This window comes from Hypomesus transpacificus, chromosome 26, assembly GCF_021917145.1.
Source record: "Hypomesus transpacificus isolate Combined female chromosome 26, fHypTra1, whole genome shotgun sequence".
In the NCBI taxonomy this organism is placed as follows: domain Eukaryota; kingdom Metazoa; phylum Chordata; class Actinopteri; order Osmeriformes; family Osmeridae; genus Hypomesus; species Hypomesus transpacificus.
The window spans coordinates 5168155-5194920 of record NC_061085.1 but is presented as its reverse complement, the minus strand read 5'-3'; the positions used below and the strand labels follow the sequence as shown (position 1 = coordinate 5194920).

General features: G+C 42.4%; 1 protein-coding gene across 7 annotated transcripts in view; it reads right to left on the bottom strand.

Annotated features, from left to right (window-relative positions):
* Positions 1 to 5360: 5360 nt before the first annotated feature.
* LOC124487466 (rho-associated protein kinase 2-like) overlaps positions 5361 to 26766 on the bottom strand; it is a 39190-nt gene continuing 17784 nt past the window's right edge. For 2 of the 7 annotated variants that reach the window (XM_047049821.1, XM_047049827.1), the window contains 25 exons: positions 25652 to 25811; positions 24882 to 24975; positions 24597 to 24682; positions 24167 to 24215; positions 23927 to 24062; positions 23593 to 23684; positions 20850 to 21096; positions 18332 to 18438; positions 17874 to 18033; positions 17518 to 17678; positions 17155 to 17339; positions 15035 to 15104; positions 14648 to 14751; positions 13171 to 13357; positions 12404 to 12497; positions 12082 to 12176; positions 11487 to 11681; positions 10603 to 10771; positions 10073 to 10294; positions 9616 to 9683; positions 9420 to 9508; positions 8835 to 8913; positions 8449 to 8716; positions 7486 to 7756; positions 5950 to 6494 (listed from right to left, as the gene is read on the bottom strand). In XM_047049821.1, the coding sequence (XP_046905777.1) occupies positions 6419 to 6494; positions 7486 to 7756; positions 8449 to 8716; positions 8835 to 8913; positions 9420 to 9508; positions 9616 to 9683; positions 10073 to 10294; positions 10603 to 10771; positions 11487 to 11681; positions 12082 to 12176; positions 12404 to 12497; positions 13171 to 13357; positions 14648 to 14751; positions 15035 to 15104; positions 17155 to 17339; positions 17518 to 17678; positions 17874 to 18033; positions 18332 to 18438; positions 20850 to 21096; positions 23593 to 23684; positions 23927 to 24062; positions 24167 to 24215; positions 24597 to 24682; positions 24882 to 24975; positions 25652 to 25811 (3464 nt within the window). In that variant the 3' untranslated portion in view covers positions 5950 to 6418. Of the gene's footprint in view, positions 6976 to 7485; positions 7757 to 8448; positions 8717 to 8834; positions 8914 to 9419; positions 9509 to 9615; positions 9684 to 10072; positions 10295 to 10602; positions 10772 to 11486; positions 11682 to 12081; positions 12177 to 12403; positions 12498 to 13170; positions 13358 to 14647; positions 14752 to 15034; positions 15105 to 17154; positions 17340 to 17517; positions 17679 to 17873; positions 18034 to 18331; positions 18439 to 20849; positions 21097 to 23592; positions 23685 to 23926; positions 24063 to 24166; positions 24216 to 24596; positions 24683 to 24881; positions 24976 to 25651; positions 25812 to 26766 lie in introns of all 7 variants that reach the window. The other 5 variants (XM_047049822.1, XM_047049825.1, XM_047049823.1 and 2 more) reach the window with 5 other exon arrangements.

Here is a 26766-nt window from a genome sequence, read left to right as displayed (position 1 = left end):
CCCCCCCCAAAAGTGAGAACCTAGATTCGCCCCTGCAGCCGACCAAGGTACAAAGTCGCAACAACGTTGTCCACGGGACTTAAAATAACGTAACCAGCCGACCGATGTAGGACGTTGCGGCAACGTTGTCCAAGGGTCTAAAAATAACGTAACCAACCAGTAGGACGTCGCGGCAACGTTGTCCACGGGTCTAAGCTAACGTAAGCAGCCGACCAATGTACGACGTCGTTGTCCACGGGACCAACTGGCAACATTCCCTTTATAAAGTTGTTACGACGTTGCCACAACGTAGCCAGAAGGTAAACGTCCAACTGAGGGTTTCCAACTGAGCACTTCCTGGCAACGTTGCCGTAACGTCATGTGTTAGCCGGGAGGAATGATGAGATCCAGAAGAACAATGTTCGTCAACCAACAACTTGTACACCATCAAAGGCATCAAAAGTCTTACATGTTGGTCTTGGTCTATGGTCCTACTGGGTGGTTTTGCTGGTGGTAGCACTGGGCTGCGTTTCCCGATAACGATGGATCGTAGCAACTATCGAGCAAAAAACGGAACAATCGATATTTCTTACGTGCGTTTCCCAAACATGCTTGTAAAGGAGTAGGCTAATCTATGCGCTTTCAAGAGTTAAGAATTTTCAAGAAACAATTCAGCTACGATGTCTTTGGGAACGGCCCGTAAAACTAAAACTCGCCCTATGATGGATTCTACAATCAAATTAGGCTTACGACGTTTTCGGGAAACGCAGCCCTGATGGTTACCGGTGTTATCTCCATACACAAAAGCTGACCGTGGGCCTACAGTAGCCTACATAGAAAAGGTCTCGACTTGTCTCAGTCTTTGCAAGTACACTGTAAACGTGTTGTAAAACATCTTATTGGGTTAACCCTAGTGTTGTCTAAACATTCTGTACAATCCCCTTGTCCTAAGGGTAAAAAACGACCCACCTTTACCAAACCCCTAAAATAAAGCAACTTTATTGAATTTTAAACTCCTAATCTATTTTGCATGGAGAAACAGCATGTACTTCTTCACAACATTTGAGAATATGCAGGGTTTACCTCTTCACATTGCAGAAAGAGTAATCAGTGGATAACTATTCGTTTTTATTACAGCAGACCTGTCATAACTGTTTTCTTTACTAAAGTAGAAGTGTATTATTGCTTCAAGCTCCGGGTTGTATTATTCCCCATGTTCTTCATCAGATACCTCCTCTTCCAAATCATTGTACTCTTGTTCCTTCTGGACATCTGAAAATATCAGATCTACAACCTGTAGATCTGAGAGCTGAGACCCTAACCCTGTTGGGCACTGAAATATGCAGTCATGGCTTCAGCAAAGAATACTGGGGGTACTGTCATTTGCAGGACCTTTGTAGCCTCTGACTGCATTCCCCATTATTAAACAATGCTTTGGAGACATTGTTATTTAGTCTGAAATTTGGTTTAGTTTGTCTGAAATTGTTTTTATTTTGTCTTTGAGCTTGAGTCATGAAGGGAGGGGAGATGCTGCACCTGCACACGGAAGTTTTAACTTTGTCTGAGTTCAATCAGTAGCACAAATAATGTAATTATCTTATTGTATCAAGGGCGTAATTATATGGGGGGACAGGGGGACACGTCCCCCCCAATATTTAAAAAAGGACAATTTGTCCCTCCCAATATTTGTTCATACTGTATGATTAGGCAGGCAATATCGATGACTAATAGCTACGTCTTTCCAGCTTCGAAATGATCAAATCCCGGCCAGGTCATTTCCCAAACGTGTCCCCCTGTCCCCCCATATAATTGCCTATATGCCACGTACTTCCGCTCCACGGTCTCAGCCACCACGTTCACTTCCTGTCTCTCTGTCAACGCAACAACAATGGCTGCATTTTTCACCCGCTCACTCCTGGATCTCCCAACAATATCCCTGACAGATGTGAGCAGAATTATCCAGGCTAATTCAGCCACAGCCACCGCAAGAAAGGACAAAGGATTTAAACTCTAGTTTCGAATTATGTCCATAATTATGAAGGTAAGGTTAAAATTAAGTGTTTGCCTAGCGTACATGTTAGCGAGAGTAGCTAACGGCGTTACTGTAACGCTCAGTTGCACTAATCATCCTTATTACTGTTGTATTTTGTCCAGTGTCTTATTGGTATAATGTATTTAACCGTAATTCAATGTTAATCACAGTTTCAAACCAGGGTCTGGCAGGGCTAACAATTAGGTGTCAGTGCTACCGATCAATGAGGAAAAGTCAACCTTTATTAAGTCGCAAACAAATGTGATGCATTCCCAACTATCTTTTGTCATGAATTTCACTAACATTGCAGGTACCGGTAGACATTATCCTGATATTAACCACAGAAGAATTCACCTGGCATGACGTTTGAACAGTAACACAATGTTGGCATGTCGACTGTCCATGTGATGTCGATTCAACCTGTAGCTTCTCATGTAGCGAGCTACTTCAAAGCTAACAAGCACAACAAAAGTAGCTCGATACACGCTACAGGTTAAATCGACATCACATGGAGACTTAGCTTGCTACATTTACTGGTAGCTTAGCTCACTACATTTTCCAAGTAGCTTACCCAACACTTATTTTTAGGCTACACGTAGCCACATACCCAATACACTGTCCTCTACAATCTAGGTAACATTAGATTACATTGCAGCGGAAGTAAACGTGGTGACTGAGAGTTTTAGGCGGAAGTACGTCAGCTCACCGTGGCATATAGGCAATTACACCCTTGATACAATAAGATAATTAAAAACAATTGACTGTTTGCCGAAGTATAAATGCAGCAGCCTGAGCGACACTTTTTTTCCGTCGGCGACCATTTCAAAAGTGTCTGCGAAATAAGTATAAATTAGGCTTAAAGAATGTTCAGTTTATGAAGTTTAACGTCTTTGGCAAACTATTTCTCTGCTGATCAGCACTACGAAAGACACACTGTGTTAAGTAATTTTTTTGGCAAGTAGCCGTGTAATAAGCGGGATAATGTATAGAACGGCGTTGTCATTATCGGGAAAATAAGCCCCTTCAGAGCGAAACAACACCCCGACGCGAAGCCCCTGACGCGAAGCCGTCGGGGCTTATTTTCCCGATAATGACCAGCGTTCTATACATTATCCCTTACGTATGATGTGCTTTGCTGCAATCGATGGAATAGTCCGTCGTAAGCCTAAATTGATTGTAGAATCCATCATAGGGCGAGTTTTAGTTTTACGGACCGTTCCCAAAGACATCGTAGCTAAATTGTCTCTTGAAAATTCGTAACTCTTGAAAGCGCATAGATTAGCCTACTCGTTTACAAGCATGTTTGGGAAACGCACGTAAGAAATATCGATTGTTCCGTTTTTTGCTCGATAGTTGCTACGATCCATCCTTATCGGGAAACGCAGCCCAGTGCTACCACCAGCAAAGCCACCCAGTAGGACCATAGACCAAGACCAACATGTAAGACTTTTGATGCCTTTGATGGTGTACAAGTTGTTGGTTGACGAACATTGTTCTTCTGGATCATCATTCCTCCCAGCTAACACATGACGTTGCGGCAACGTTGCCAGTAAGTGCTCAGTTGGAAACCCTCAGTTGGACGTTTACCTTCTGGCTACGTTGTGGCAACGTCGTAGCAACTTTATAAAGGGAATGTTGCCAGTTGGTCCCGTGGACAACGACGTCGTACATTGGTCGGCTGGTTACGTTAGCTTAGACCCGTGGACAACGTTGCCGCGACGTCCTACTGGTTGGTTACGTTATTTTTAGACCCTTGGACAACGTTGCCGCGACGTCCTACATCGGTTGGCTGGTTACGTTATTTTAAGTCCCGTGGACAACGTTGTTGCAACTTTGTACCTTGGTCGGCTGCAGGGGCGAATCTAGGTTCTCACTTTTGGAGGGGCTTGAGCCTAATTTATACTTATTTCGCTGACACTTTTGAAATGGTCGCCGACGAAAAACAAAAGTGTCGCCCAGGCTGCTGCATTTATACTTCGGCAAACAGTCGCCTGTGCTCAAAGTTCGTAGCTTTCTACAGCGTTAAGAACAGCCGTCTAATAACAGTTGGTTAATGTGAGACAGTAGAAGAGTGAAGTGAATGCAAAAACCAATTTGCTAAATGTAACGAAACTCCCCAAGCGGAGCACAAAAGAGAAAGACAAAAGAGGAGGGTAAACAAGTAATTGCCAAACTGAAACTACAGAAGGAAACGTAATTTTCCTCCACTGGTATCCAATGATGCGGCAGCTAGCACAAGTGCTGCTCAGTGAAGTTTGGCTAGCAACAGCAGCTAGGCTAGCTTGCTCGTAGCACAATTTACCGGGGTCAGCTTCTCCACGCAGGGCTCTAGACTGAGACCAGATTTGGCATTGGTACTGACAATGATCGCCTCCAGCAAACGTTTTTTGAATTAAGCATTTCCCCCTAAATAATTGTCAAGCTTATGTACGTTTTTGGGGGCCTATTTTCAGTTAACAGATGGTAACTACTGTACTGTTTGAAATGCCATTCCATCTGAAATACTGCCGGTGACAATGTTGTTACAATAGCTTGTTTCAAAGGGGGTTCTTGATGAATTAATGCAATATGAGTAGGCTAAATGCTTGAAAATATCCCTAGAAGAGTAATAGGTGACAAAGTCATAGAGGTTAGGACCGTTTTCACCGCATTGCCCAATATCTTCATTTGATCCAACTTTTCAACTGAGGCTGCTATAGCTTATCAATATTATATATATATATGTATTAATAATGAGTATATGGATTGAAAAGAGTAAGAATAGGAGTTAAGGGGGCCCCATGCCTGTCTTCGCCTGGGACCCCCAAATCACTAAATCCGCCACTGAACAGAGTAGTAGTTAATTTAACATGTTTTAAGGTATTTTAAGGACACCAGACTGACATTAATAGCTTTTAACTGACATTGTAAGTGATGGGTAAGATGGGGTAATAAGCCCAACACAGAAAGTCCCACAGCTGTCCCCCCCAATGTTTGACTATTTCGCCCTTGTATTGTATGTGTGTGAGTGTGTGTACATTTTCTTTTTTGTGGTGTGTATAATGGTTTTATAACTGCCGGGTTAAAAATGACCCCTAAGACAATCGTTGTACCCTAGTGGTGTACAGCTTTCATGGAAATGTGAACAAAGACAATGTTTCACTTTTTCTAATGTTGGGGTCATTCTAGGAAAAGTCATAAATGTTCAGGTAAAAAAATAACATTTAGGGGGTTTTCTCTGCCGATAAACATACCTATGGGTCATTTTTGACCCCTAAGACAACACAAGGGTTAAGAGCTAATACAAAACAAGCAAACATGCAATCAAAAGATTTCTGAGCAAAACTATAATTTTATGAATGCACAATAAAACCTTCCACATAACATTTATTCATCTTTTTTCAAACATGATAGGTAGTGAACAGATAGTTAACATACTCAGTTCTTTGTCTGGCTGTGTACATGGCAATAAGACGGCAAAAAGATTATTTTCACATTTCCCTGTAAAATGAACACATCCTTTTCTGAATAACAGCAAAAATATGTTTTGTGTAGACATAGAATTCTGACAGCTGACAACAACAATTTCAATTTTGTACTTTCATCCATTTTGCAGGTCCTGTGATGTACGGAATATGAGGAAAGTAATATTTTGTCTTCAGAAAAATAAAACGATCACATGAAAGGAGACATGCTTGAAGATAATCTCTATTTGGCAACAAACCTTATAGACCATTCACTCTGTTATGTACAAACTCTCACTAACTTTGCCAATACCACCAAATGACACTTGAAGAAGTGCAGGTAGATACGATGTTTTGGTTTGTAGCCAAAAATGATGACAATAAGCCTAGCAGTATAAATATAATTTTCACAATTTATATTGGACTTTCTATAATGCACAATATTTGGTTGACGTGACCATTATTGAATAAGAAATGTAAATTTCGGGCATTTTGAAGTGACAATGTCCATGTGACAGGACGTAGCACTCCTCCGTGTAAACCAGGTTAGCTGTGAAGAGAAAAAAAAAAACAATTTTTTATAACAAAAGTCAATGGTTATCTGATCTGTTCTTAGTCCATTCCCTGACTCGTGTGTGTGTGTATATATATATATATTTTTTTTTCTTGCATCTTTTGCACTCACTCACTACATGCAATATATTAGCTACAACAGACCAGTTAACATCCTTTTGTCAGACTTCAAGTACCATGCTTTACCTCAGTATTGACTCTTCTTGTTTGGTTGGAAGAGAAGTGGAAGTCTCTTAGAGAATCAAGTTTGAGTTTCAAACCACAAAAACTTGGCACATTACAAAATGGTAGATCATCTCAAGAGGTTATACTATCCAAGCAACTCAAACATGCAGGCCTCAAGCCCTATGCATCACAGCAAGCACTGCTGAGTTACCCTCAGTTTCCTTCTTTAGAAGTCAAACACATCGTCATCATCGTCCTCATCCAGTGACCAATTCCAGTCCTTAAGGCCAAACTCAAGCAACCTGAAACAGTCCATATTCACCCTGATCTCAATTTACTGCACTGGTTCTCAATCCTGGTCCTCATGCCCCTTGCCCTGCATGTTTTAGATGTTTCCCTGCTACAACACACCTGATTCAAATGAATGATTCAGTATCAGGCTTCTGGTGAGCCTGATAATGAACTATTAATATGAATGATGACACAGTTCATGCGCAGACAACTTGATGGCAGGATTGAGGCATTGTGGTTCGTTTTTTTTTTACCAGTGAATTACATACAACATGATGGTAAAGCTCACAGTAAGAGATGAGGAAAAGATTGGTTGGTTAAAAGATAATACACAGCAGCAAATGAACAGGCAGACAGACAAACAGAAAGACAAGCAGGCAGGCAGACATACTGCAGTCTGCTACTTACTTTCTGCCACAGAAACACAAGAATGGTGAGTGGTCAGTGAGATGAGGTTGTCAGTGCAGGATAATTCGGAGCATAGGGCCACAGCTGGGTATGGGGGGGGGAGTGACAAAGTTAGACTAGCTCTATATGGAAGCAGTTAAGAGTACAGAGCAGCTAGTAAAGCTACAGTAGTGAAGGATGTGTGTTGTCTACGGCATACAATGTTGAGCACATTGTCCCGGAAACTGAGAGAATATATTTTATGTTCAGCCACATACATCTGACTGCTTGGTATACTACCATTTAGCTTTCATGGTAGAGGGATATCTACAGTCACCAGATGTGTTAAACAGACGCGCTGTAATGTGAATGCTGAATAATCAACATGGCCATGACGTGCAATATTGGAGTGCTGAGTTGAAAAGAATTGTGAGTCACCACCATTAAAATTACAACATTGCTTTAACTCTTGTGTAGTCAAAACATTCTGTATACTCCTCATGTCCTAAAGGACATTTGTCAGGTAATTTTTTACATGACACATTTTTGACTTCACAAAGATCAAATAACCACCCACTTTGAAAACCAACCACAAAGCCCTTTCCCTCCCCTCACCTGGGCTTCTCTACAGGTTGTTGTCGGCTGGACTGCAACTTGATTGCCATGCGGTGGGTGGACAGGGCAGGGGAGTTCCTGGGGGAGGGCCGGGGTGAGATCCGGGGAGACGAGCGGGCTGCCGGCTGCAAGGGAGAGCTTCCACCCGCCGGGACGGTGGTGGGGTGTTTTCTAGGTATGCGTTTGATCAGACGGCTGACCCATCGCTGCTGTTCCTTTTGGGAACCCGCCAACAGGAGGAGGTGTTTGGCTGTTGACATGTCGTAGTTCACTGAGGAGGAATGAGAGGATGAGAGTAGTAGAAGAGGTAGCCAGGGTGAGAGGTTTTAGGGTTCAGGTTTGCATCATTACCGATAAGCTCACAAAGCTGTTCCACAATATTGCTTTTACATACTGTGCATGGATAGGTGTTATATAATGTCTCTATGCTAGAAGAAACAAGACAAAAACATAGTTATTCAGTATGAAAACATGCTGTAAAATAAATTGGATTTCCTATGTGCTTATGTTAATTACAATCAGTATATCAGCTGATATTACCTTATGAATTCATATATTCTCTCTTATTCCATGTATGTTTTCCTACTGTAACCTACTGTGTTCTGATGACAGTCACAGTTCTATGGTGCAGTATCTGCCTGCCTATAATGACAAACACCTATTGGCTGTATGTTATTTTTGTTTTTCTCTATCCACTCAACACCGTCCTCTGGCTTTCAGAGCTGAGAGACATTATTGACTGAAGCCTGGTGTTGTGTTGTCATTTATTGTTGAGGTTTAGTTTCCTTTCCCAATCTGCAGATTGCTAATACTTATAAAACCTAGAACTCATTGAAATTAGTCACTCTGTTAATAAAGAAAACGAACACTCAATTGACTCATGTTCTGGCTGCTGCCAATGCCTCAAAATCATCATATCCTCGTGTCGAAAGCCACTGGACTATCTGCGTTGTGGGTACTTACCCTTACAGGGGGCAATGACCTCCTCCTTTCTGTCCAGGTGGTCTTTGTGGCACTTGGTGTGGCAGCGGCGGCACTCGAGAGCAGGCGGAGGCTTGAAGACGTTCCAGAGGGGCCGTGTGCACGCCTCGCAGCTGGAGGGGAAGTGGTAGAGTGTGGGGATGAACTCGTGACCTTTGTGGCCAATGTAGGATGCGCGCTCACTCGGAGGCAGCGGCTCCACTGCTAACTCCTGCTCCCGCTTGCTCTCACCCTCGTTGGCGTACAGGATCTGAAGGGGTGGAGAGGGGAGAGGATGGGATCAGGTGTTAACAAGCTGGTTCTGCAGATGCTGATCGCGTTAGATCCTGGGAGAAGAATGTTCTCTAAACCATATATTTTGAACCCACCTGAAATATCCTTGGTATCTCTCGGGCATCAGCACGGTAAACATCTGTTTGAGTGACTGGTCGAACGTGGAACAGCTTACTGTAAGGAAAAGAGTAGTGACAATGTACTGAAAGAGGAGAGACGGAGTAGTGTGTGAGAGAGAAGAGGGGCATGAACATTTTGAGAAAGTACACACACACACACACACACAATACAAACAGCTCAGACTTGAACGTGAGGGATAACTTTTTTACTTCTGAACCTTCATTTTTGAATGCATTTTCTAAATGCACTATTTGTACGTATATTGCTTTGAGGAAAATAATCTGCTAAATTAATAAATATAATAAAATCAAATGTAAACGTTAAAACAGCACAGGATCAGCAGTGTGATGCGTTCTCAAACGTATACAGTGAGATCTAAAATTGTCAAGACCACTTGTCAAGATACTTCCCTTTTGCTTTCATTAAATATCTCATCTTCATAACTTCTTATTTTTTGAAATGTTTCTGTGGTACTCTGAATTATTTTCAGGTTTACGTGAATAATTTTTTTGATTTTCATGTGGTGTCAGAATTTGACCCTAGAGGGTCAGAGGACTCACTCAATATCCAGGATCAAGAAGGGGTTGGACTGCTCTCGGTCTACCTCGCTGTTGTAGAACAGAATCTTCCTACTGCTCATAACCACGTACTTCAGAGCAACAGACAAACACGAGCTGTTAGTGTTACCACCCCACACATCATCCACCTCAGGGACAACCCAAGAGCAATTCTGGCCTTATGAGTTACTGCTGTCACCTTTCTTTCCCAGCCAAACCTCTTGGTGTTCTTGGAAGGAAGTGACAGCCAGCCTTCCAACCTGGCATCTGGGGAAAAAAACAAAAAACAGGAAGCGTGATGGTCTGTTTGATGCTGAGAAAGGATTCACAAAGCACACACTACTCTGGAACATTGTGCAACATATTACTCTAGAACAATTATAGTCCACTGACGAGGTAGTACATTTTGCGTATGCATTTCATGTTAACAATGCCATACAACATTTGAAGTGTGAGGGTTAACACACACAAAAACAACAAGCATTTGCAAGCTCACAAATTCACTCATTTGCGTGCATGCACACACACAGACATACACACACACATACAGACATACACACACACACACAGTCTGAGGAGGGCGAGCAAAAGTGAGTGTGAGAGGGGCCGAAGGGCATAGGTTCCACTGTTGCATCTGAGCCACCATGCTGGGTCACCTGCGTGCTGAGGCTCAAGGGATTGGTCATGGGTGAGAGCCAAGGGCAGGTGACCATGATTTAACCGGCTACCCCCTCCACACTCCTCCTCATCCTCAGAGTCAGATTCAAAGAGGGTGTGAGCGGCTCTGAGGTTGGGCCGGGTGTCGATGCAGACAGATTGGTGGGTGCGCTGGTATTTGAAGGACATGGACTCAGAGGTGTGGGAGTGAGTGATACGCACTGCACCACCCCAGAGGGAGGGGAGGAAGAAAGCAAAGTGGAGGGGAAAAGAAGAAGGAACAGTCAAAGCAGAAAGGTTTAGGGACAACAAAAGTCAGTGACTGGACTGTGCAAAGAGCACAGACAAGAGGTGGCCAAAGAAAAGGAAAAGGTCTTGAAGTTTTGACATGTATGTCATCATGGAGTTAAGAAACTGATTTTGATTTGTCTATCATTATGTTTAGTATGTGTGTGTGTGTATGTATACACAAGTAAGCAGTGTGTCTGTGTACTGTAGATGTTGACAGTTAGTGTTTGTACATTGTTACCTGGGTAGGTGTCATCCATGTCCAGGTCATTACCACTGCTGATGCTGGTGGACTCCATAGAATGGACACTGAGAGAGCTGATCTGACAGCGAAGCTGTTCAATATCACTGTCCTTACTGTCCAGAGCCATCTGCAGCTCCAGACGGACCTGGCTGTCATCTGAAATCAACTACAGAACACACACACGCTCAACTAAGTGAATTTACTTTGCTTCAACCAAGTTGTGCAATTCATTTGGCGTACGTGGGCAAGTGTACGGCAGTTAGCTAAATGGTTGTTTGATAAGTTGGGTCATGTGATACAGGAAGTCATATAGATACTTAAAGTGCAATTAATCTTGCCAATTTAGGCTTTAAACTGCCCCTTAATATAAAACAAATGGGTAAATAATTTATTTTGGAGCTTCCCTTAAATGCTCAGAGTAATACACAAACTGGACCAAATAACATAACCTGAGATGCAAATTTCTTCAACTGTTTTATGACCACTGGAAGCAAAACGTTTCTGGACTTGCCACCAAAAATCTCAAATAACATCTTTGCAAAGATTTGTTTGTGCATGGGTATGGGGTTACCTCAATAAAGAGGGTTTGGAGTTTATTTACAATTTAAAGACAGACCCACTTATAAAAACTTCACTTTCAAACATGTGGAGAGGCATACACCAGATAATATCTAGAAATGAGAAACTCAATTATACTGTCCGTACCTGTGGAAATAACTTAATAAAAACAAAGGCATAGGCCAACAGACACTGAAAAAACATTTGTTACTTCATCTGTAGAGGGAAATGCCCCTTGTTGTTTAGAGCCTGCCTTTAACTGGAGCTCCAACTCTCATTGGTCAGTGTACAGCATGTTTGGAGGTGGGTGTGTTAATACTGACCGCCTGCATGTCGTTGATCTCTTTCTGGTATTTGATGATGGTGCTGTTGAGCTTCTCACGCTCCGACCTCAGCTGCAGCTGTAGCTTCCTGTTCTCCTTCTCTTTCCTGTGGACGTCCGTGTCCACGCTACTGACTCGGTGACTGCCACGCACCCCCTCCTTCCGGTTCATGATCTCCGCCAGCTTGTTGACAGCCTTGGAGGTATAGACATAAGATACAGCTATGGAGACACTAATTATACCCAGCCTGGCACACATTATGTGTAATGTATGTCAAGAATATGGAGATCTCTGGCAGATAAGATTAAACTGTATCCAAGTGGTGAGTCCATACACCTGTAGTGTAGGCCTCAAACACACACAGACACTCTCATACATACATATCTGTGCAAAAGTCACAAATACAAAAATTTCTCCTAAAGTAACAATGCTTAAAGACATAAGGAAATGAAAAGACTAAACAAAAGGTTTCTCAACATTGCACTTTTGTACTGCAGCACAAACACAGAAAAAAATAAAATATTTAAGAATATTAGATATAATATAAAAAACCTTGGCTGCCTAAGACTTCCTTACAGTACATGCATATGCACACCTGTATTTTGAGAGTCCTCTCATTCTGTAGCTGCTTCTCAAAGGAGAGTTTCACAGAGTTCATCTGTCTCTCCTCCTCCTTGGACTTTTGGAGCTCTGTACCCAACAAAGGGAACAACTATCACCAAACCAAACCCCAAACATACTTCCACCACCCCTGTTCTAGATGGATAAACTAAGACAGCTCGAGGATGGATGAAAGCTAGGAAGGAAAGATGCATTTTTGGAGATCCCAAAAAGCGACAGGAAACATGGAGAGATAGGTAATTTCAGAGAATCAGGAGCAGAATTAATACAATAGAGGAGGAAGAGAAGAGACGCACGCTGCTGCATCTCCTTCAGCTGGTTGTTCAGCTCTTCTTTTTCATTGGCCAGGTTGGCCACGTCCACTGTCAACGTGCGGTTGGATTCTTCCAGCTGTAGGGGGCAGCACAGGACAAAATAGTTGAGTGTAGGGGGAATAATCTGTTTGCCTAATCCAGATGTACACACTGCACAGGCAGACATCATACATGTGTGAAATTACTACCAATGCAACTATAAAGGCAGGTATCTCTGTCTTTCTGTGTGCGTGCCTGTGGCTCAATGATCTTGAGAAGCGGGCACCTGTGTGAAGTTGAAAATGGGACCCAAGGACATGCAGTGTAAAGTTGTTTGGATGAGCGCTGAAATGTGTTCAACACCATGTTGAGCTGCTATAATCCATGGAGCCTTGGATCTCATGAGACATAAATATGACAGCATTGAGCTGCACTTAGAGACGGATCCATGGATGTGGCGAGCCATCAACGGACACTGCACGAGCATTTGCCACATGGCCACTACAAACGGGCATTGCACTCATGAGGTAACTTCAAGAAAAGCTCTTCAATCTCATGTCAATGTTTGTCCCTAAAGTGGAGGACACCTTGTCTTCCAGTATTCCTCTCAGACCAGATTTATGTCCCACACTCCCTTTGCATTGTTGCTTGCTAATGTGCCGCTCTCACAGGCTTTCAATTAGAACCTTTTTCCTACCTCCCTTCCCTCTCACCCCTCTATCTCTCCTGCATTCCTACTCCCGAGCCCCCTCTCCCTGTGTGCTTCCTACAGAGCTGATGGTGGCCTCCTTGTCTCCCAGCTCCTGTCGGTGACGGGCCATCATATCCTTGATCTCCAGCTCCTTCATGATCTTCTCCTTCTCCAGGTCTGAGTATTGCTCCTCGGCTATGGAGCGGGCAAGCTGCTCAGAATCTGCCTTGGTCAGGCTCACCTCCAACTGGGCAGCCAAGGAGTCCCTGTAGGCAAAGGCGAAAAATCCCAGTTCACTAGGATAAACCAGGAACGTGGCCAATCTAAGATTGATTGTGCACAGTAGCTGAACATCAATATATTGCGCTAAATTCCACTACAATCAATGAAACTACTAAAAAGTTCAGGAGCAAACACTAGAAGATCACTGAAAGTATCAAAATAATAATCACCTCATACATATTTATTATTATTTTCCCACCCTTAGAACACTGTAAATCTTTGCACTGCATACACAATGTCGGTATCAAAATGTTAACCGTGGTCCCGATTGGGTTGCTTGTATCTCCTCGAATGATCCATTTGACGGTTTGACGGTTTTTGCGTCTAAGGCGTTTTAAGTTTTTGTGGCGAAAACTGAAGGTAACGGTAGCTAACTAGCAAGACAAACGTCCCTAACTTCACAACGTCACAAACCCATGTGCGATAACCTAGAACATCAGTTTAGTAGCTGTTAACTTCTGGGAGATCTTCTATCTTATGCAGAAATATCAGTTAAGTACACCCTTGAAAATTCTCCAAATGTTTGGACATTTGGACATGTTTGGATATTAGCCTAAACAATAGGTTTGGAGGTGAAAAGAAAGAAAGAAAACTGTCCCAGGTGCAACTGATGCAACCACACCTCACAACTTCCCCAGAAATGGAACCCTCTCTAGTTTTCCATATTTTAGCATATACTGCAGATTAAAATAAAACTCCAGCCACACAACTAAAACAAAAAAACAAGAGACCACAACAAATTTTGTACCCAGTATAATTTGACCAATAAAAGAACTAAAGGGTCATACTACATGGATTTCTCGGCTCTCAGTTTCTCAGCTCTCAGCTCCTATTGATCTAATAACACCAAATCCTCCTTACTGGCTGTGAGGTGATTTACTTATTAGTGTAAGCTAATACCGAAGCTAGCTTTTAAAGACAAATCATGTTAGATCCTTAAAATTTCTGTGGAGATTTTGTCAACTGCCCAGGTACAGTAACACTTCTAATCCTTGATCATCAGCTGTACTTTCTATATGCACTATTTGTACATGGCTTTGGATAAAAGCATCGGCTGAATTGTAAAAGATTATGTAAAATCTGATACAGCTGGCTATTCAAGTACACCCCCACAGCACAGAAAACCACTGTGAAGTGCCAAGCAGTGCATTTTAACATGGATAATTTTTCTATGACTCCCCTACCTTTCAATGTCAGTCCTGTGAGTTGGTGACAGTATAACTGCTGAAGTATTCTGGGCACGCAGTACGTCTTGGATATTACTAGTTTCTTACCTCTCCTCCTGATACTCTTCCAGTCTTTGCTGGGCATCCTTATACAGTTTATTCTTCTCATCACACTCCTCCTTTAGCTCCCGGATCTGAGTCTTATACAGGGTCTGGAACATAGAAACAACTGGGCTTCAACATGCTTCCAGTGAATACTAACTCTATTACACACACAGTAGGACTGTACATTATTGACATTACACTGCTGTTAGATTACTGAATTGATTTGCTTTACAAAAACGTAGCACAAACCAGTATCAATGATATTTCAGATGTGTTCTCGGATGCTTTGCCCGTCGATGATATAGCAGGTACTGCATGTTTTGTATAAGTCTAAGTAGGTACTGTAGGAATTATGATCAAATAATTATTCATTTATGGGGTGAAAAGTACCGTGAAATACTGCTCTGCCTCCAACTGGTCTTTTAGCTCCTTCAGTTGCCCGTCAGCCTCTTGCCTCTCCCTGGGATTGGACAAGCCTGCCGTCAATCACTGTCATCGACTAATTGTAAAGAACAACTAACCAACCAGTATTGCAAACAACAAGAGAAGAAATGTGTGTGTCTGTGAAGGTGAGAGTACAAGTGAGTAAGTGATTGTGTGTGTGAATATCCCTGTAAGACCCCTTGTTGTAAAATTACAACGTCACATTTAGCTCTTTAATTGCTCATTTCTTTTTTTGAAAGACTAAATTTATCCAATAGTATTGCAAGGCAAGACAATAGGACCTATTGGCTATGTAAATGTAGTCTTTCAAAAGCTAATCTTATTTGCAAATGTGTTTTTTGGAGAGCTAAAAGTTATGTTGTAATTTTAAACCGGAGTGATTAAAACAGACGAGAGGGTGAGAGATTGTCTGTGCTTACACAGTCATGGCCGAAATTGTTGGCACCCCAGAAATGTTTCCAGAAAATCAAGTATTTCTCACAGAAAAGTATTGCAGTAACACATGTTTTGCTATCCACATGTTTATTCCCTTTGTGTGTATTGGAATAAAAACAAAAAAAGGGAGGAAAAAATGCAAATTGGACATAATGTCACACAAAACTCAAAAAATGGGCTGGTCAAAATTCTTGGCACCCTTTCAAAATTGTGTATAAATAAGATTGTTTCAAGCATGTGATGCTCCTTTAAACTCACCTGGGGCAAGTAACATGTGTGGGCAATATCAAAATCACACCTGAGAGCAGATAAAAAGGAGAGAAGTTCACTTAGCTTTGATTGTGTGTGCCACACTAAGCATGGACAACAGAAAGAGTAGAAGAGAACTGTCTGAGGACTTGAGAACCAAATTTGTGGAAAAATATCAACAATCTCAAGGTTACAAGTCCATCTCCAGAGATCTAGATGTGCCTTTGTCCACAGTGCGCAACATTATCAAGAAGTTTGCAATCCATGGCACTGTAGCTAATCTCTCTGGACGTGGATGGAAGAGAAAAATTGATGAAAGGTTGCAACGCAGGATAGTCCGTATGGTGGATAAGCAGCCCCAAACAAGTTCCAAAGAAATTCAAGCTGTCCTGCAGGCTCAGGGAGCATCAGTGTCAGCGCAAACTATCCGTCAACATTTAAATGAAATGAAACGCTATGGCACGAGACCCAGGAGGACCCCCACTTCTGACACAGAGACAAAAAACTAGACTACTGTTTGCCAAAATGTACTTGAGTAAGCCAAAATCCTTCTGGAAAAACGTCTTGTGGACAGATGAGACCAAGATAGAGCTTTTTGGTAAAGCACATCATTCTACTGTTTACGGAAAAAAGAATGAGGCCTACAAAGAAAAGAACACAGTACCTACAGTGAAATACGGTGGAGGTTCAATTATGTTTTGGGGTTGTTTTGCTGCCTCTGGCACTGGGTGCCTTGAATGTGTACAAGGCATCATGAAATCTGACGATTACCAAAGGAATTTGGGTCGCAATGTACAGCCCAGTGTCAGAAAGCTGGGTTTGCGTCCGAGATCTTGGGTCTTCCAGCAGGACAATGACCCCAAACATACGTCAAAAGGATGTGAGAAATGGATGGCAACAAAGCGCTGGAGAGTTTTAAAGTGGCCAGCAATGAGTCCAGATCTAAATCCCTTTGAACACCTGTGGAGAGATCTTAAAATTGCTGTTGGGAAAAGGCACCCTTCCAAAAAGAGAGACCTGGAGCAGTTTGCAAAGGAAAAGTGGTCCAAAATTCCGGATGAGAGGTGTAAGAAGCTTATTGATGGTTATAGGAAGCGACTGATTTCAGTTATTTTTTCCAAAGGGTGTGCAACCAAATATTAAGTTAAGGGTGCCAAGAATTTTGACCAGCCCATTTTGGGAATTTTGTGTGACATTTTGACCAATTTGCATTTTTTCCTCCTTTTTTTTTTTTTGTTCCAATACACACAAAGGGAATAAACATGTGTATAGCAAAACATTTGTTACTGCAATACTTTTCTGTGAGAAATACTTGATTTTCTGGAAACATTTCTGGGGTGCCAACAATTTCGGCCATGACTGTATATGTGTGTTGACCTGACCTGCGTAGCTCCTGGTTCTGTTTCTCCAGGCTGTGCTTCTTGTCCAGCAGGTGATTAAGTTCCTGCTTCAACTGCTTCTCAGAGGAGCGTAGCACTGTGGCCTGCTGGGTCTGTACCTTCAGGTCAGTCTGGGTAAGTCTACGTTTCTGCATCTCCTGCTCCAGGAGCAAGGTCAAATTTGATGCCTGGGGAGATGGGCAGAAGGCCGGGGGCCAAAAAAAGGTTGGGTTGAAACAAGAATGTGAAGGCAGCGATTTGAGAGAATGAGAAAGAAAGGGAGAAAGAAAGAGAGAGAAAAGGGCGAGAATGCAGATAGACTCACAAACACAGAGACATGCACTGATGCCCCCCCCCTCCCCCCACCTCCTCGGTGAGCTTGTCCTTGGTTGTGTGCAGTTCTTCCAGTTTGTTCTGGGCCTGCTTGTAGTCACAGACCAGCAGAGAGTGGTCTTTCTCGAGCTGCAGAAGTTGGCCCTCCAGCTGCAGCTTGGTGTTATGTTCCTCATGTAGGCTCTTCTCCATCACTGCTCAGAGAATACAGTTTACACATTTTATGTAGAGGTGTGTTGCATATAATAATACAAAAAAACATTTGACAGACATATCCTTCTTTATTCCTTCTCATAATTTCACTCTACATATCACACTCTATCAAATGCTTTCACTCTACATATCACACACTATCTTGAAGCATTTATGGTCCAATGTTCTTCTCTCACCTTTGAGAGTTTCAGATTTGGCCTCCTCAATTGATTGGTTGATCTGGCTCTTGTCTGCTAGTTTTGCCTTTGTGGCCTTGTGCTCCGCCTCTTCCTGCTCCAGACATTGTTGGAGGGACTTGAGCTTGAAGGTCAGATCGATTGCCTGGTTGCTCTTCGCCTGAGGATCCACCAGAGGTTTGGACACATTTGCTCATGTATGATCTCTCAGTTAAGGCAGGTGGATTAAACAGAAGTGATTCAGATGTGTTAAGTATTTCCTTTTCCAGGTAATTCTGCTATATTGACTTGAATTTGCCATGCCATGGTTGTCAAATTATAATTATTTGAAGTTACAAGAAGGAAACAATAGTCCGAACCCTAACCCCAAATATTACTGTTTAACGAGGGGGGTTATGTTATTTAGGTATATGAGAGGATGATATGATTAAAGAGGCCTAACTCAGAATTGTTCTTACTCTTTCCAGGTCTGCAAGCTTCTGCTGTAGCCTTTTCTCCTCGGTCTGGGCCAGAGAAAGAGAGATCTTCATCTGCTTAACCTCATCCTCCTGAACTGATAAACGCCCTGTAGGACAGAGAAAGAAGTCACTTCACTGTGTACAGTGCCCTCCAAAAGTATTGGAACAGTGAGGCGAATTCCTTTATTTTTGCTGTAGACTGAAAACATTTGGGCTTGACATCAAATAATGAACGTGAGACCAGAGATCAACGTTTCAGCTTTTATTTCCAGGTATTTACATCAGGATCTGATGCACAACTAAGAAAATATCACATTTTGTTTGAATCCACCCATTTGTCATGTGATCAAAAGTATTGGAACAGATATACTTAAAACATATTTAAGTGAATAAGACTTAATATTTAGTTGCAAATCCTTTGCTTTCAATAACTGCAGCAAGTCTGTGACCCATTGACGTCACCAAACTTTTGCATTCTTCCTTTTTGATGCTTTCCCAGGCTTTCACTGCAGCCTCTTTCAGTTGTTGTTTGTTTTGTGGGGTTCCTCCCTTCAGTCTCCTCTTAAGCAGGTAAAATGCATGCTCTATAGGGTTTAAGTCTGGAGATTGACTTGGCCAGTCTAATACCTTCCATTTCTTGCCCCTGATGAACTCCTTTGTTGTTTTGGCAGTGTGTTTTGGGTCGTTATCTTTCTGCATGATGAAGGCTCTGCCAATCAGTTTGGTTGCATCTTTCCTTAAATTGGCAGACAAAATGTTTCTGTAGACTTCCGAGTTCATTTTGCTGCTGCCATCATGTGTTACATCCTCAATGAAGATTAATGAGCCCGTCCCAGAAGAAGCCATGCAAGCCCAAGCCATGACATTACCTCCACCGTGTTTCACAGATGAGCTTGTGTGTTTGGGATCATGAGCAGTTCCTTTCTTTCTCCAAACTTTAGCCTTTCCATCACTTTGGTAAAAGTTAATCTTTGTCTCATCAGTCCATAAACCTTTGTCCCAGAATATTTGAGGTTCATCTCTGTACTTTTTGGCAAATTCCAGCCTGGCCTTCCTATTCTTCTTGCTAATGAGTGGTTTGCATCTTCTGGTGTAGCCCTTGTACTTTTGTTCATGAAGTCTTCTGCGAACAGTAGATAGTGATACCTTCACTCCTGCCATCTGGAGGTTGTTGCTGATCTCACTAACAGTTGTTTTAGGGTCTTTCTTTACAGCTCTCACAATGTTTCTGTCATCAACTGCTGATGTTTTCCTTGGTCTACCTGTTCGACGTCTGTTACTTAGTACACCAGTAGTTTTCTTCTTCTTCAGGACATTCCAAATGGTTGTACTGGCTATGGCCAATGTTTCTGCAATGGCTCTGATTGATTTTCCATCTTCTCTAAGACTCACAATTGCTTGTTTTTCACCCAAAGACAGCGCTCTGGTTTTCATGTTGTTTTCACCTCTGAATACAGTCTGCATAGACAAAACCTATCTTACCCAATCTGAACCTGAGTGTAGACATTCAGTGGTATTTATTGATTGAATAATGTATGTAATAGGACACACCTGGGCAACAAAACACACCTGTCAGTCACATGTTCCAATACTTTTGCTCACGTGACAAATGGGTGGGTTCGAACAAAAAGGTGATATTTTCTAATTTGTGCATCAGATCCTGATGTAAATACCTGGAAATCAAAGCTGAAACGTTGATCTCTGGTTTCACATTCATCGTTTGATGTCAAGCCCAAATGTTTTCAGTCTACAGCAAAAATAAAGGAATTGGCCTAACTGTTCCAATACTTTTGGAGGGCACTGTATGTCAAAACAACAAGCATCAATGTTTATTTTCACCGCCACCTACCACACCCTAGTAAATACTTGGAAAAAAGATGCTTGTTCAAACAAGCAATGTGCCTATTAGAATTTGTGCCCACTGCCCATGGAGTTGTGAGAGCAGGCCACACATTGTCCATGCAAAATTTTCAAATGTTCTCACAGTGGCTAACACCTATATGTATCGCAAAACAGGAACAAGCTTTACTTTAATAAAAACTTGCTTTTGGTCAAGGCTGCAGTATGTGGCTCTTCGTGACAAGACATTTCCAGCTTTGATGAGACCAAACAGTGAGTCTCTAAACTCACATGTTTTTTTTATGTGCATTCTAACTAAATATTGTAGTCTACATGTTAATCCAAGTTTATATCTGGTCTCATTCTTCTCCATAGTTCTGCTCTAAAACCTAGTCCTTGTTAAAGGGTCATCTCTTTATTCTGAGAAATTAAATATGCCATTCTACACTCCCTGTCTAAACTCAGTCATACTGAAAGTAAGCCTGCGAAACAGACCAATCTGCAAGCGTATGGTTTACTTGCTCTGGCAGATAGGTATGGCTACCTACCATTCAAACAGATTTCCCTCAGGCATGAAAAGTGCCGGATCAATTGCAACCATGTTTGATATGGGCAGGTTTAATGCAATGACTGTACAGAGGAGCACCACTGAGGCATTTCGTAAACCACCAAGACTTACCCTGCAAGTCAGCAATGATCTCCGACCCTTGGCTGCGGTCTCTCTTCTCTGCCTCTAGGGCTGCCTGGAGGCTGATCAGGTGCTGCTCCAGTTCCATCTTGCTGTTCTCCAGCAGGCTGAGCTTATCCTGGTGATCACGGAGGCTGAGCTCCAAAACTTGGGTCTGCTTTTGAGCCTCCATCTGGCTCTTTTTCAGCTTCTCCCCGGCCTCCTGTTCCCCCTGGAGCAATGCCGTAGCCTCCTCCAGCTGGGGTTTGATTAAAAAGAAAAAGGGACGAAAAAGGAGGGACAGGAGATAAATAAGGGGGAGAGGGAAGAGAGGAAGAAGCTCTAAATAACCGTAATACTGTATTGTTCTAGAATAATGGATAGTTTGTCTGAAGTATAGTTTTGTTTGACATGTAAGCGGCAAAGGTGATATTTGACATGTGGCAAAACAGCTCACTGAGCACCTCTCCTCAAATCAGCTCTATGAACCTCTCCAGTCTGGATTTCGTCTTCACCACAGCACTGAAACTGCATTAGCCAAGGTAGTCAATGATCTATTATTAGCCTCTGACGCGGGCTTTAGCTCTGTCCTTGTTCTTCTAGACCTAAGTGCAGCTTTTGACACTGTAGATCATGAGATTCTCCTGGAACGTATGGAGAACTATGTTGGGATTTCTGGTACTTCACTTCAGTGGTTCAGATCGTATCTATCTGATAGATCACAATATGTCCACTATGATGGTTGCTCATCCAGGAGCTCCATTGTAAAATACGGAGTACCACAGGGTTCAGTTTTAGGCCCTCTGTTATTTTCACTCTATATGTTGCCTTTAGGAAACATAATTAGAAGTTTTGGGGTAGATTTTCACTGCTATGCAGATGATACTCAGCTATACATGTCTATAAAGCCGGGAGAATTTCCACATGCTATGGAAACCTGTGTTTCCGGGTTGAAAACTTGGATGACTGCAAATTTCCTTCTTCTTAATTCGGATAAAACCGAGGTTCAAATTTTTGGTCCGAAAAAACACCGAAATAATTTATCCCATCTAACCTTAGACTTAGACGGCGTCAAAGTATCTCAAAGCCAGCTGGTAAAAAATCTGGGAGTCACAATGGACCCAGACCTTTCATTTGAGTACCATATTAAGCAAATCACCAGAACAGCATTTTTCCATCTACGTAATATTGCCAAAATACGAAAATTCCTCTCAAAGGATGATGCTGAAAAACTAATACATGCTTTTGTTACGTCCCGATTGGACTACTGCAATGTGTTGTTCTCTGGCCTCCCAATTACCTACCTAAAAAACTTACAGCGGGTGCAAAATGCTGCTGCTAGACTATTGACTAAAACTAGAAAGTTTGAACATATAACATCGACTCTTATCTCTTTACACTGGCTCCCTATCCAAGCCAGAGCTGATTTCAAAGTTCTACTACTAACTTACAAATCTCTGCATGGATTGGCACCACTGTACCTCTCCGGTCTCCTTGCACCCTATTGCCCCGCAAGGTCTCTAAGATCTCAAAATGCCGGCTATCTGGTAATACCCAAAGTTAAGAAAAAAACTGCTGGAGGTAGGGCGTTCTCATATAGAGCACCTCTTCTTTGGAACAAATTACCCATCTCAATTAAGGAAGCTGATACTGTCTCGACATTTAAAACTAGATTAAAAACGTTCTTGTTTAGTCAATTCTATGATTGTTAAAGGGAAGTATGTGTGTACTTTCTATGTAAACCTGGGATGTGTGCTTGCCTATGTGTGTATCACATGTAACTTTTAAATTTTAATTATAGCTTATGTTCACATTGCCCAGCTAGATGTTACAAATAAAGTAAACCTGTTACTGTATATTGTTAGTATTATTATTATTATAGTTCCGTTGCTGTATATTGTTACTGTTATAGTTTTTATTACTAGTTGGAGACAACGGGGGACTGGCTGTTTTCATCCTTATTCGTATAAGTATAACCTACTTTAGAGTTCTTTCCCCTGGAACAGATTTCATGTTCCAACTGAGGGGGGCTGTCGTTGTTTTGGTGTGTGGGGCTGCATCAAATACCCTTTTTGCTCTGTTAAATTGCTGCACTAGTCCACACTTGACCGGTGGGGATCTCATTCTATTTTGACTGTAACTGTTAGCTGCTCCTGGCATTCTCTAATCCCTGCTCTCCTCTCTGTCCCCCCCCCACACATTCCCTGTGGTGTGGGGGGTTTGAGCTGTCAGGACCTGCTTGGTCGTCGGTCTGCCAACGCTGAACCAGGTCGTCACCCGGAATCCAGTCTCCATGACGGCCAACAGCGAGTTTCCCGGTCCCATCCAACGTCTATAAAGCCGAACAATGGATTTTGGTGTTTCAAAACCCATTGACACTGTATGACTATGTTTAGCTTGTGTTCTGCTCCTCTCTCTTACCAACCGTCTCTGGAGGAGGGGATCCCTCTCTGAATTGCTCCTCCCAAGGTTTCTTCCATTTTTTCTCCCGGTGGGAGTTTTTCTGGGAGTTTTTCCTTGTCTTCCTTGAGGGTTTAGGTTGGTTGAGGGGCAGTTCTATGGGCGCATGTGAAGCCCTCTGTGACATGCTTGCGTGTAAAAAGGGCTATACAAATAAATTTGATTTGATTTGATTTAAGCAGGGCTTCCCTGAAAGCTCAGTCTGAATAGAACTGCACCGATCAAAAAAGTAATCAAGTTTCAACAAAGATGTAATTCAAATCTCGTCGAAGTGTTTCTATCAGGGCGGACTGACCTGTCTCTGCAGTTGGATGTTTTTCTCATTGAAGACCTGAGAGCTGTGATTCCTCCTCTTTAGCTCCTCTAGCTGGTCTCGCAGGCTGTTGACTAAATATTGAGATACTAATGAGTTTGAATCAGAGTTGACAAAGAGATAAGAAGTTCCTACACTCAGATCCAGATCTGACCTGTGGAGTCTTAGCATGACCAGAATCAAGAGAGATCAAAACTCCATCTCTGGTTGATATAATACAAATGTAGGATTATTATTAAGAACCTGCTTATTGGTTAATAAAACCTACTAATGTGAAACTGAATTGTGTTAAGTATGTGCGACTGCGGAGGCAAACCTTCGTTCTCTAGGGTGCGTTTGCGTTCCGTCTCAAGCTCAACCCTGCGGAGGTTCTCCGAGCTCTGGTGCTGCAGTAGGGCTCTCTCTCTCTCCAGCTGCCTCAGGGACAACTCAACCTTCTGTCTGCTACTCATCTGGGTAGGAGGATAAGGTAAAGATGGTAAGAATCCCAAAACAACAAATAGTACATTAATGAATGAATGTTGTAACTTATATCCATTCAGTGGTCTGTCCTTGCCTCCTCGTCAAGTTCTCGGACCAGTTTCTCTAAACGGCTGGTGGCATTTCTGGGGGACAGAGAGGGTGTATTGGGACTTTAATGAGTAAAAAAGTGTGTGTGTTGAGTTGCACTTTATTTTTAGCAGTTTCATACTTCAACTAAATACAGATGTTAAAGAAGTGGATATTATGTACTGGGGCCTCAAAAGGAAACGCGAGACCAGCTTCTTGACTTTAACCTTACTGTCGATACAATACAATAACGTGATCTGTAGTTAAGAGTATTCAAACAAAACAGCTCAGCTGGTTGTAGATGGTATCACTGAGGTATATTTTGTCACGACTGTGTTTGGGTGGATATATACTGTATACAATGTGTGTTCATGAACGTACGTTGTACGGGTTTTTGTGTTTCTGTAAGCATGTGTGTGTGTGTGTGTGTCCTATACCTGCACTTGAGCTCCAGATTGTCTTTAGCTTGCATCTCATGGTTGAGTTGTTCCTCGAGATGATGACATTTCTTCTGCAGATCAGGCTTTGAAAGTGTCATAATCAAGTCATTTTATAACAAATTATATTCAAAAACACAATACAGAGTTAATTTACAGCATCCCAGATACAGTAGTAAATGTAATAAATGACGCCTGTTGACTACTATACCTACCACTCACCCAAACTGAAGTAAACAATACCAGCATACGCAAGGACTAAGCAAGGAATAGTTGTGTATTTACCTCTTTGTCTTCAGAGAGGTCCTCTTGTTTCTTAAAGCAATCCACAACGTCGTCTGTTTCTTCTAAAGTGCCCCCTATTTTTCCTCTTAGTAGCCTAAAAGACAGAAAGAGAGAGAGAGAAGACCAAAAATTTTAGAAAGAACACGAGGTAGTGCAAGAAGTAGAGGGAAAACATGAGTAAGAAGTGGGTTCATCTGAGGAGCCCTGCCAACCCATGCCAAACACCATCCCTCACCTCCTGATCTGATCGCTACTGCCACTGCTTGTATTCACATCCTGCCCAGCCCCATGTCTACTACAATCCCCATTCACTGGTCTCAGTCAGGCCTAGGACCAGTCCTGGGTATGAGACTGGGGGTCTTAGTAAAAAGCCTCATCTGAACAAGGTGGCAGTGTAGGACTAGAACAGTCTTTCAGTGTCTGGCTGACTTAACAGTATTACAGGTTTTGGGGGTGAAGCAGTCAGACTCTACTGTAGCTCTCTCCTTCTCCTCACAGCGAGCATAGGGCCTGTGCAGAACACGTTTCCTGTACTGCATAAAGAGTCTAACAATTCCAGTTCAAATACAGACACACATAAAAACAAGTACATTTATAGAGCACATTTTTATCGCCATGAAACCTACAAGAAAAAAAAGAAAACAAATGCAAAGGCTTTGATAGGCCTATAATACATTCCCAGGACCAAAACATGCCAGAGATGACTGTTCCCAAAAAAATTTAATGCATGAAAGCTGATTACATAGACATACGCCGATAAAATAACTTACTCATCTTCCTTGAAGTAAGTAAAGCCCACGAAAGGCAGGTGGTTTCCCACAAAGGCTCTGGGAGGAGGGAAGGTCTCTGCATCTCCTTTATCATCCTCAATCTCATCAAAGTTGCTGGTGTCTATGTCACTGTTCAGCTCTGGCACCACTGGAGCCACCGCTGAGAGCGGCAAAGAGGGAGAGAGGGAAGAGGGAGAGAGGTATGAGTGAGCGAGAAAGAGACGAAGAGACTAAGGAGGTAGAGACGGGAAAAGAGAGTGATCGAAAGAGAGGAGTGAGATGGAAAGTGAAAGGGAATAACAGAGGGTGAGAGACTAGGAGAGGAAGAGGTAGAGAAGGGAAGGGAAAAGAGATAAAGATACACAGAGAGAGAAGTGAGATGGAAAGTGAAAGGGTGAGAGACTGGGAGAAGAACAGGTAGAGAAGGGAAAAGAGAGAAAGGGAAAACGAGGTACAGTATGCGAGAGGAAAGAGTGGGTTTGGGAAAAATAGTCCTCATGTGACTCTCTAATACTTGCACAGTCCACGTGTGATTAAATCTAAGTGTGTGTGTCTTTTCCAAGCACCAGCTCCCAGGTGTGCATGCTGAGCCAACATAGGCACAAGCAGCAGGAGAGGTAGCAGTGAACAGCAAGCTGACGACACTCCTCTCCTCATTCCCACAGTACACGCTTTGTGCCCTGCACACACTGTGCCTTTCAGACACACACCCACATACACTCAGAGAGAAAACTATCCTACTTGTCCCCACTCAAAAGTAACAGAGTATCTTTAATGGCGTTTCAACTGTAGACTCAGAAATGTGTCAAAGGTCTAAAGAACAGAGATATGTTTTGGACCCAAATTCTTGTGAGTCCTGGGGTCAAATATCAAATTCTATATTCATTCATTCATTAACGAATGCATAAGGAAAAAACTGAAATACTGTCCAATAAGGTTTTTGTGAGATTTATAAACACAGCATACGTGAAGAGTAGGCCCATTTGTCTTCATAGATCCTTGTCCACAACCCTGTCAACTCCGATATTTACCTCACATGGCTGTTAAAACAGCCATAATTTGTCTGATTTAACAAGTAAATGTCTCGCTGAACTGGTTCTGAACAATGAGTGATT